Source organism: Pseudorasbora parva, chromosome 8, assembly GCF_024679245.1.
Source record: "Pseudorasbora parva isolate DD20220531a chromosome 8, ASM2467924v1, whole genome shotgun sequence".
NCBI lineage: Eukaryota > Metazoa > Chordata > Actinopteri > Cypriniformes > Gobionidae > Pseudorasbora > Pseudorasbora parva.
The window spans coordinates 37343773-37355154 of NC_090179.1; the positions used below are offsets into that span (position 1 = coordinate 37343773).

General features: G+C 36.1%; 1 protein-coding gene across 1 annotated transcript in view; it reads left to right on the plus strand.

The window, feature by feature from the left end:
• snx19b (sorting nexin 19b) overlaps window positions 1–3243 on the plus strand; it is a 37432-nt gene extending 34189 nt beyond the window's left edge. Inside the window, exons 11-12 of the mRNA XM_067451130.1 lie at window positions 1193–1280; window positions 2031–3243. Of these exons, the coding sequence (XP_067307231.1) occupies window positions 1193–1280; window positions 2031–2154 (212 nt within the window). The 3' untranslated portion in view covers window positions 2155–3243. The remainder of the gene's footprint in view (window positions 1–1192; window positions 1281–2030) is intronic.
• The last annotated feature ends 8139 nt before the right edge of the window (window positions 3244–11382 follow it).

Here is an 11382-nt window from a genome sequence, read left to right on the forward strand (position 1 = left end):
CTGAATGATAACTTATGACAGATTTCCTCCTGGTGTCGATTCTAAATCTATTCTTTTTTTTATGTTATATATGTCAAAATCTGTGTAAATAACAGAAAGGTCGCTGATTAACACTTGCAATTTAGTGTCGTGACGGTTTTTAAAAATATTCTCAAGGTAGTAAAAAATGCACCGGTTGAAAACATGCGGAAATAGCTCCCTCTACTGGCTGTAGTCTTTAGCCTCTGACCAAAAATCCTCTTATTACGCAAGATGACGATAGTTGCATCATCTGAGGATTTTTTTCCAGAAATAAAATGCATAAAACTCAGAGGGATATGAGGGGGAAGCACGATCATTCGAATATATTCCCGGATTTCTACCGATACAAAGCTTAATGCTAATCGCTGAAGTAACCCTTTAATATTTAGACCACTTTTACTGATTGCTATCTGGATGTAAAGCAAGTTTCAACCAGTATAACAAAAATTGCCTACCCTACCTTTAATTCTGCAGGATCATGTGATACTGAAGACTGGAGTAATGTCAAAAATTCAGCTTTACCTCACAGGAATAATATGAAGGAAATTAAGAGATTAATCATGCTTAAATATTGTAATCAATTGATTTTTGTGGGTGGCAGTGGCTCAGTGGTTCATGTAGATTGTCTACAAACCAGAAGGTTGGTGGTTCGATCCCCGGTTCCACTTGACCAAGTGTCGAAGTGTCCATGAGCAAGACACCGAACCCCAGCATGCTCCCGATGAGCTGGATGGCGCCTTGCATGGCTGACATCGCCGTCGGTGTATGAATGGGTGAATGTGAGGCAAAAATGTAAAGCGCTTTGGATAAAAGCGCTATATAAATGCAGTCCATATAAATGCAGTCCATTTACCATTTTTAACTTCTGAGTGAACATTTTCTTTCCTATATGTTTTTAGCATTTAATAATTTGTTTTGGATGTAACACGTCAGATTTGACGTTTGAAAAATAAATAGGGTTTACAACTCATTTTGTGATTGAGACAAAAAACTGTTCATTAACACCACACCATTGCTCAATCTAAACATAAGAATCAGAACAGGGGAGGGTCAGATGAAAGCGACGCAACAGAAAAATGGTTGTTCTTCATCAATAGCGGGGTGTGGTCCAGCAGATCTTCATCTCTGTGTTCCATGACTGAGTTTATTGTGTGTTGCTGTGTTTTTACAGATCTGGTCTGTGATATGCTGGGCTCTGAGAAGTACAAGACATCTTGGCAGACGGTTGTGGATTCTTTTCAGGACCCCACCATAAACAGGTGCGTTTGAGCACTAAACACAGATGAAGATAAAGATCAGCACCGCAGCCACTTGTGCAATATGTTCCTAGATGCATATTTATGAGAATAATAACGTTGATTTGGAAATTCCAAATCCTTTGGAAATGTCACAACCCAGATGGAAAAATATTGTAGCATCTTGTCATCAACATTTTCAACTGTTTGTAGCTGTAAAAAGCACATAAATATTTCACGAGCAAGCAGATATGGCCTAGTGAACATGTGGCTTTAATGGTTAAAATGGTCAGGCTGTAATTTACTTACATCATTCTTAAAATGGCACAGTAAGCAAGCAATGCTGATAAGAAAAATGCAGAAATGTGCTTTCAATAGATACATCTATTGAATCTATTGCTGTGCTGTGTTATCAGGACACCTCGTGACATCTTTGTAGACTGTTACCACAGTGGGGATACATGATTTATTCTCACCAGCTTGGGTTTTGAGAGAGCTAGTCTTTGATTTACTAGAACATGCTGAAGTCTGCTGTAGATGTCAAGATGAAGCATATGCTGTTACAATCAGTTATACATTGACTTAGTATCCTTTGCTTTATGAGCTGTGTCCTCAGCAGACAGTATAAAGAGGGGGAAGGCAACAAGGCATGTCCGAATCCAGTGTCTGCGTGACATCCTGTCTAGGATCTTGAGGGTCTTGAAAATACAATGTTGTGGGATCTATGTGCAGGATGTAGCTGTGCTTGTGACCTCCTGTGACTGTTTTTTGCAGGCATCTTGTGTACTGCATCTGGGATCTGCTAATCGAGTTTCTTGTCCCTGAGCTGTCTGACGAGGACTTTCAGAAAACACTTCTGCACAGCCTGTCCAAAAATGCTGAGAGGCTTCCACCATAAATGTGCTGGGGGGCGGGGGGGAACGGGGGGGGACTGGCTACCTAAAAATGCTTGCATACATACATACATGCATGCGTATCGCGTACAAACGTTTGGTCAGTTGCGATGGAAATACAGGCAGAAACGTGATCAGGAAAGTTTGGATTTTCTCCACTATAGCCTGTGTCTGGCACCAATTTGGTCTCTCTGTTTCTGGGACACACTACGCACATCCGGGCGAGCATTGATTAATGGACACCTGTTTTGTGTTTTATCAAACCACAAGTCCAATCTCTAAAGCCCGACATACCGGATCTGAATTAGTCGCAAGTTCTCCAACTTTTATCCACCTTGTTCTCACTTCAGCTTTGGGCAAAGCTCTTACAGATGGACTGCTCAAATAATTTCCTCCCCATCTTATTACGTGTTTATAGCCTTTCAGTCTTGTTATACCTTGAGTTTACACGCATTGATTCTTCAGACGCTGTCCCAGTTTAATCTCTTCAGCCTTCTATAGGAGGAAAAGCCTATTTTTCCTTCAGATTCCACTTTAAGATTGAATTATCGTCACATCTGCTTCTGGTGTCACGGTAAAGTTGTACGTGCTTTGTGTGCTTTCGGCCAACTTATGAAGCCTTTCAACATAATTTCACTCTTCACAACTTCTAATTAAGTGGTTAGATGCTGACATATAAAGCCTCAAAAGAAAAAAAATCATGTTGATTCATTAAAAACTGACAGTTTTCTGAACACTTGTCTAAATATGTTTATTGACTTATTGCACTATGTAAGTTATCTTAAAGGAATAGTCCACCCAAAAATGAAAATGTTGTCATCATTTAATCACCCTCATGTTGTTCCAACCCTGTATGAGTTAATTTCTTCTCTTGAACACAAAGTTATTTTAAAGAATGTTTGTAACTAGACTGTTGACGGCACCTATTGACTTCCAAAGTATTTTTCGACTATGGAAGTCAATGGGTGCCATCGACTGTCTTCAAAATATCTTATTTTATTCCAAAACTCTCTTACTTCTTCTTACTCTCTTACTTGGTTACCAACATTCTTCAAAATGCCCTTGTTTTGGGCAGATGGAAAAAAAGTTTTTGATCTGTGAGTTTTTGTGTGTATATATATATATATATATATATATATATATATATATATATATATATATATATATATATATATATATATATATATATATAATAAATTCAGCCGTAGTTGGCATAAGAGACTTCTTCTAAAAACAAAAATCTAAAACTGTAATATTGTGAAATGTCATTAAAATGTAAAATAACTGTTTTCTATTTGAATATATTTTGCAAAGCTGGATTTTCAGCATCATTACTCAAGTCTTCAGACTTGATCCTTCAGAAATTATTCTAATATGATGATTTGATGTCAAAGGTTCAAAAGAACAGCATTTATTTTAAATAGTATCTTTTGTAAAATTATAAATGTCTATACTGTCACTTGATTAATTTAATGCATCCTTGTTGAATAAATGTATTCATTTTTTTAAGTAATTATTTATTATAAAAAAAATACTGACCCAAACTTTTGAACGGTAGTGCAATTTTTTAAAAGCTTTCTATTTCAGATAAATACTATAAAATAAATAGTATAATATTTAGAATGATTTCTGAAGGATCATGTGACGATCCTGAAAAATCAGCTTTGCTTCACAGATATTAGCTACATTTTAAAACATATTCAAATTGAAAACCGTTATTTGACATTTTAATAACATTTGAAAATATTGCAGGTTTTTATTTTTAATAAAATAGATGCAGCCTTGGTGAGCATAAGAGACTTCTAAAAAAATAAAAAATCTTACTAATCAAAAATTTTTAACCATGCATATCATACAGGTTTGGTACAAGACGGTAAATAATGATAATGCTCATTTTTGGTAGAACTGCTCCTTTAAATGTTTAATTTATTTAAATGTAAATTTGTTTAGATGTACATTATCAAGAGGCAAATTGAGTTTTAACAACAAATAAATGAGAATACATGGTTCTGGTTTCTATATTTTCTTAGAAACACAAAGAGATGCTGTCTTTATTGCCTTAATGTGTGTATATAATTTAAATCAGTTAAAAATCAGTAACACGTGATTCTTAAAAAGTCTGAAAAAACAGCCTTTTTGTCATTTTCAGTTCATTTGTCAAGATAATGTGTAATCAATTTCCAAATCTTAAAAGTATTACCGTCAGTTCATGTCTTTTTAGCATCATCTAGTCACCATTCTGCACCAAACCTCCCAGTGTTTGCTTAAAATGACCATGTCCTTTCCGTACGTGATCGTGTGAGCTTTGTCTCAATGCATGCTGATTTAGATTCCGGTTTTGCACTGTAAGCCCTGTAGCCCAAGTAAGCTTTACAATGGCTTTGTTACACTGTACTCGTGTTTAATGCGCTGAATTTTGCACTATTTGTAACTTTGTAAATGATCTGGTGCGTGTATATTGTAGGCCTTATGTTGTTATGATGTATATTGTAAAGAGTATTAAGCAGTCGATATTGTCTTTGAATTCAGTGCATTTTACAGGGAAATTGTCACTTATTTTTCAAAGTGCTTTCAATTTTGATTAGCATGTAACACTTGTTTGAAACGACTTATTCAAACTTGATTCAATTTACATTTAAAACAGCTGGTACCAAAAAATATACATATACTAATATATGTTAAACAATGCAAACATACAAATCTTTTAACAACACAAAAAAAAAAAAGGTAAAGAGAAACTGCTTCTTTTGGTCACATAGACCCACAGGTCATGTTTAGTTCAGATACAATGGAACCTAATGGAAAATAATGTAATAAAAGAATGAATAAATGACATCAACCACAATGTGAAATAAAACTATTGACTTGTTTTATCAAATATTTCAACAATATGATCAATGGTTGTCAGTACATGTTGACAATGAACATGTTGTGTTGTGAATAGTTGAAGTTGAGTGAGCTATGATTTGAAACAGTGCTTCTCAACAGAAATTACGTAATAAAAACAGAAAATGATGTAATTCTGCTGGCAGCATTTTGAATGAACAGAATTTTGTAGCACTTAACAAGGAAACCCTACTGCTATCAGCTATCAAGTGTTTTTATTCCATCTATTTTATGAATATTCTTTTTTTTTCTTTCTTGTTTTCTTCATTTTAGTGGAATGTCATATTGTGTCATCATGCTAATACACATGGTCAAAGGGTAAGCATATGCCAAAACGCATCCCTTGCTACAGTAAATCGTCCTCATGCTAAATAATACTGCACTGCTGTTCCATGATACCAGATTACAAGCACAGGCATCTTGGAGCTAAACATCCAGATTTCCTAGAATTTGGTGGAAAACATCTCTAAACCTTTGTTCATTGTTGCCCTTGAAAAAATAGGTCCATACGTCTGGGAATAATTCTGGGGTCTACAAAAGGAGTCTGGCAAGTTGGCGAGTCTTCAGGTTTGTGTAGTCATGACCCTTAACCTTCACTGATTTCTGTCATAACATATCTATCTCTCTGTCTGTCTGCCCATCCGTCATTCTATCTATCTATCGTTCTATCTATCTGCTTGTCTGTCCGTTCAGCCAGCCATCCATCTGTCTCATCTGTCTGCCAGTGTGAAACTGGCCACTTATCTGATAATAGAACTTTACCAATTAATGCCTGACTTCAGTCTAGTTTTCTGTCTGTCTGTATCACGCGGCAACCTCCCCAGTTTCTCTTGAAGCCAATACAGAAGGGACATAAAATGCAATTCATCGACTGGCCTCTAGGGACAGGCTCCAGAAGGGAGCAGAATCTCATTCAGCCCCATGTTAAAATCAAGGGGGTAATCTAGCACTCGGAAAGCGTTCCACCCATAGGGGCGGCCATTGCTAACCAAGCCATCACCTGCTGTTAGCATCCCATTCATTTTTGAGTCACTTTGACAGTGAATAACTTTACATCTGAGGCGTTTAAAGACTTCATTTGTCCATTGTTTATTTATAAAGAAACACGACAATTCATAAAAGGCTCCATTACCTTGTATCTTACACTATTGCCCCGTATCGCCCCTGTTTTTGTAAAAATAGGCTAACGATTGCGTCATAACCAACACGACTCTGTCGCACAGTTGAGAAATTACCGTATAGACAGGAGGAGACGCTCAGAAGCAATCTTTTACTGTCTATGAGACAGTCGGGGGGGTGTGGAGACATAAAGTCTGATAAAGTCAAGGGGGAAGAATGGGGAGAAGCCCATAGTGCCCAAAGATGGCAATGGCCAGCTCAACCCTACTTTACGCTACAAAACTGCTCTTCAGAATCCTATGTGTGATGTCACGAGCACTGTCCTTTTTTTTTTTTTTACAGTCTATGATCTGTATATTACATATTTTTGTAATACAGACTTCTACTTAATTGCATGATATCAAAACAAAAAAGGAAGCCCTTTAAGCTGTCAAAATGTATGACGTCATGGTGTACAAGCACCAAATATCATTATGATTAGATAGGCCTTTCTTGTACTTGCATGATCCAGAATGTTGTTAACTGTCTAATGCCGAGTGCCAAAGGCAAGCTGGCATATAAACAGGTCAAGTGCACTTTAAAGGACTTTGGCAATAAACTGAAACTAACTTAGCTGGAAATAACAGAAATAAAACCTGATCTCAGACAAAGAGGAATTTTAAAAGATTAATGATCCTTAAATCCTGCTGTTTTATTCTGGAACTAGTGATGTTGTGCTCACGGAAACTAGAAAAAAAACCCCATAAAAAGACGTCTAATGTTCAAATACGAGCAAATTAAATGAGCAACCCCACAGTTCAATGACATGTTTTTATATTCGTTTTGAATGTGTCTTTTTAAAGTTAACACATGTGACATGTAATTACAAACTAACAATTTTAATTCATCTAGTATATTATACTTGGCTTTATTAGTAATTATTTTAGTAATTTAATTGATTTTGCTTACAAAAACCTTAAATCATGTTCCTTTGAACTGATCTGTATGTGAAATGTGTTAAATTACAGTACACCCCCACAAGCAGTTCCTACAAATATTGAGAAACACTCAACAGAATAGCAATACGGTGATGTTAGACCACACAGTACAGAATGTTTCCTGAAGTGCTACAGACCTGGAACTGCTCACAGCTGGTCTCCAATAAGACCCTGTCAATAACCAATGTCCACAGCATGTTTGGTAAATATGCAGATGTTTCATAGGCTATTTAATACACTAGTTTATTAATTTATAGTGGAGTGATATTGCCCAATGGTTAAAGATTTGAGCTGGTGTTTGAATATGGCTTTTCACACTTTAAATAGTGTGAAAATAGTGTGAAATAAATAGTCATTCTAAACCCTGGGTAAATGGAACCAGGGTTATTTTGCTGCACATTTCACACTGGTCATAATTTCCCTGGGGGTAACAATTAATCCAGGGTGTTCACATTATAATAATAATTTATAATAATTCATTACATTTAAATAGCACTTTTTCTAGACACCCAAAGCGCTTTACATATGGAAGGGAGAATCTCCTCAACCACCCCCAATGTGCAGCATCCACCTGGATGATGCAACGGCAGCCATATTGCACCAGAACGCTCACCACACACCAGCTGATTGGTGGAGAGGAGACAATTTGGTGGAGGAGACATTGTAGCTACATTCCTAAATCCCATGTTAAAGCGATGGTTCATCGTCATTTACTCACCCTCCTCAGGTTTTTCCAAACCTGTATGAGTTCTTTGTCTACTGAACACAAAATTAGATCTGTTTCTAACCATGCAGATAGCGTAACATATGGGGAAATACTAGGGTAGAGAATGGTTGCTCAATCTGCTTTGTTACAAATTTTTCCTCAAATATCTTTTGTGTGTGTGTGTGTGTGTGTGTGTGTGTGTGTGTGTGTGTGTGTGTGTGTGTGTGTGTGTGTGTGTGTGTGTGTGTGTGTGTGTGTGTGTGTGTGTGTGTGTGTGTGTGTGTGTGTGTGTGTTCAGCAGTAAAGCTTTTGAACAGCACGAGGGTGAGTAAATGATGACAGAATTGTCATTTTTGGGTGAACTATCCCTTTAAGGGTGACCATATTTTGATTACCGAAAGGACAGGCCCGGCAATGATACTACTCAAATGGTAGTCGAAGTTTACTCAAAGATGCCTTATTAATTTCAATACATTTAAAGTATGCCCCCTCTCTGTATAGATTGAAATTTGTTATATTACAAAATTCTATAACTAAAATGTCTCCTGGGAAAACAGGACGTTTGGTCACCCGTGTTAACTGCTCTTATTTAGTCAGTGTCTTGGGTGAAAGCAGCACGCGCGACCTGTTTGTATAAAAGCTTGCCGACTATGTGCCGAGTTATTGAATGGCTACTTCGGACTATAAAGGTAAGAATGAAAAAATTGTCATTCTTTTTCATTCGATTTGTCCCGTTTCCTGTCAGCATTTGACATTTTTCCCCTCAGACGTTGAATTTACTTTTACAATGTATTTCCGTGACTGTCCAAAAGTAACTTAGCCTATGATTGGTTAACACAGCGCCGAGAACCCTGCAGTGGAACAGTTTCATAACCCCAGGTTAAAAAAAAAAGTATTAACCCTCTTCTAAATTACAAGTAGGACTTTTCACACTGGCCTTTAAAAATACAACTTTTAAGACCCGGGTAAAGGAATATTTCACATAGCAGGGTTAGCTTCGCTTTTTAAACAGACGTCGCAATCACTCCCCCTACTGGCTGGATCAGTTTCTTTATTGTTACATTTTGAATTCTGCTTTCATCATTGGCAATGTCAAGTTGCATTTTTTTTGGTGATTTTTGCAACGTTTAACGTTAACTCTATCGTGTTGTCCAAAGGAGCGGGCTTAGAGTAAAACACGCGCTGGTTTTGCAGTAAAAACAGGTAAATACCAATTAATTTACTTAAGGGACATTTTTGAAAATAAGGCATTTCAATGACTGATTAATAACCTTTTCTTTGCCTTTAAAGTGAAATTACTGAACTTAAACAGCCTGATTTAAAAAAAAAAAAAGAAGAAGCTAATTTAAAAGAAAATGTCAATTGGACTTTGATCTTTTGCATCTGATTTATTTATTTATTATTATTAATATTATCAAGCATGAATTTGAAATATAACTTTTTGTAATAATGTAAAAGCTAAAGTTGCATGGGCTACGATACTTTTAAGGTGCCTTTTGTCCATCTTGGAGCTTGCCAGCTGTTGGTCACCATCCACTTTCATTGTATGGAAAACAGCAGCTTGGACAATCTGATAAATATCTCCATTTGTGTTCAACGGTAGAAACTCGTACGGGTTTGGCTCCGTTTAGTGCGTGTGAAAAGACAGGATGAGAATGTCAACACATTAGAGCAGCAGGTAAAGATGAAGTATAACCTGTTGAAGAATGTTGTGTCTGATTATTTCTGGCTCGGGATTTAGATTTTTTTGAGTCATTTCAAAATATTTTCGTTTGACTGAATATTATGTTACATCCTGCTCAAGCTGGCTAGCAGTAGCGTTCTCTTCATCCATGTGGCACATGAGCGGTTCAGTAATTTAAATCAATAAATCATCATCTGCACTTCAGGACTAAACACTGATTAATTGATCCTGCCTTTTTGTATCTTTGGCCATGTTTAAAATTTTTACCCTTCACATATTTATTCAGTGATAGCTGATGTCACAAGGCCTCAGGCTTTTTTCTCTTTGTATAGCTTGTTGAATAATTGAAGATTAGCATGAACTTCAAACCCCTCTATGTGGAAAACACGTGGCCTTACTGAAGATATTTGTTTGACGTGCTTTATTTTTGGCAAAAATTAGATTAATTTTTTTTTTATATTTGGTTTTTTTTCTTTCCCTATCTTATGCAACAAAATACAAGCATGTATGCGTCCAATTAAGACTCTTGAGTCGAGCCAACGAAAGTTTCATTTGGTCTCTGTTTTGTGTTATCCTGCGGCTTTAGTCTTGGCCAACTAGATGTGTTTAACACATCAATGGTTCTGTCATGTCCTTTTAAATTGTGCCTTATATATTTGTAATTATGCAGGACCGTATATTTTACCTGTCTTGTATTATAGGGAGGAATTTTTGCGATGTAGATCTCTCTCACTGCTCCTCCTGGTGATCATCCAGCTCTTATAATAAGTATTTGCTCTTCTCAAAATGTTTGTATAGTCTATAGTCAGCAGTATGAAAACACAAAGCAATGAATCTTTGAGCTTGCAGTTGTTTATTCATCATATAATTAGTGTTTACTTGCATTTACAGAGTTCATAACACATCTGAATGGAGCTTTTGTTCTTTTTCTGTCTATAAAGAAGGAGCCCTAGAGCAGTTGGGATTTTTAGGATAGTTTGTTTTGTTTTTTTAATCCAGAAGGTGGCGGTATAAGCAAAGACTAAAAAATCTAGTCGTTCACTGAGACCCAAAAATACTTTTGGACATTTATATCACACTTAAATGTGTGAATGTCATTCTTTACATGACAAAATATCAAATCAAGTGAAAACAAAGGAGCTTTTCTCAGAATTATACATTTTTTGAGTAAATTTACTTTGACGTCGAGGTGATTTTTTTTTTCTTACCGATGTTTGACAACCACAGTTTCCAAATACTAATAATATAATTTATGCTTTACCATTTACAAATTTGAGTTTAGTATATATATTTTTTTAATGTTTTGAAAAGAAAGTCTCTTATTCTCTCCATGGCTTTTATTTATTTGATCAAAAATGACAGTAAAATCAGTAATATTGTGGACAGTGGCGTAGCACCAAATTTTTGGCCCCCGGGTACAAATCATCTTGCTGGGCCCCCGTACCCAGCCCTGCCTTGGGCCCTGGGTACTCAGTACCCCTTATCCCCCCAGTCCGACGCCCCTGATTGTGGAATATTTTCCTAATGTATTTTGAAATATAATTTATTAAAGCTGAATTTTTAGCATCATTACTCCTGTCTTCAGTATGACATGATCCTTTAGAAATCATTCTAATATGCTGATTTGCTGCACAAGAAACCTTTTGCTTCTTAATATTGTTGTGGAAACGGTGATAATTTCTTTCCGGAGTGTTTAGTGAATAGAAAATTCAAAAGAACTGGATTTATTTATTTAGTAATAAATGCCTTTCCTGTAATTTTTATACATTTAATGTGTCCTTGATGAATACAAGTATTTTCTTAAAAAAAAAAAAAAAAAATACTCCAAATGGAAGTGGACGGGTGTGTGTATTATCATTTA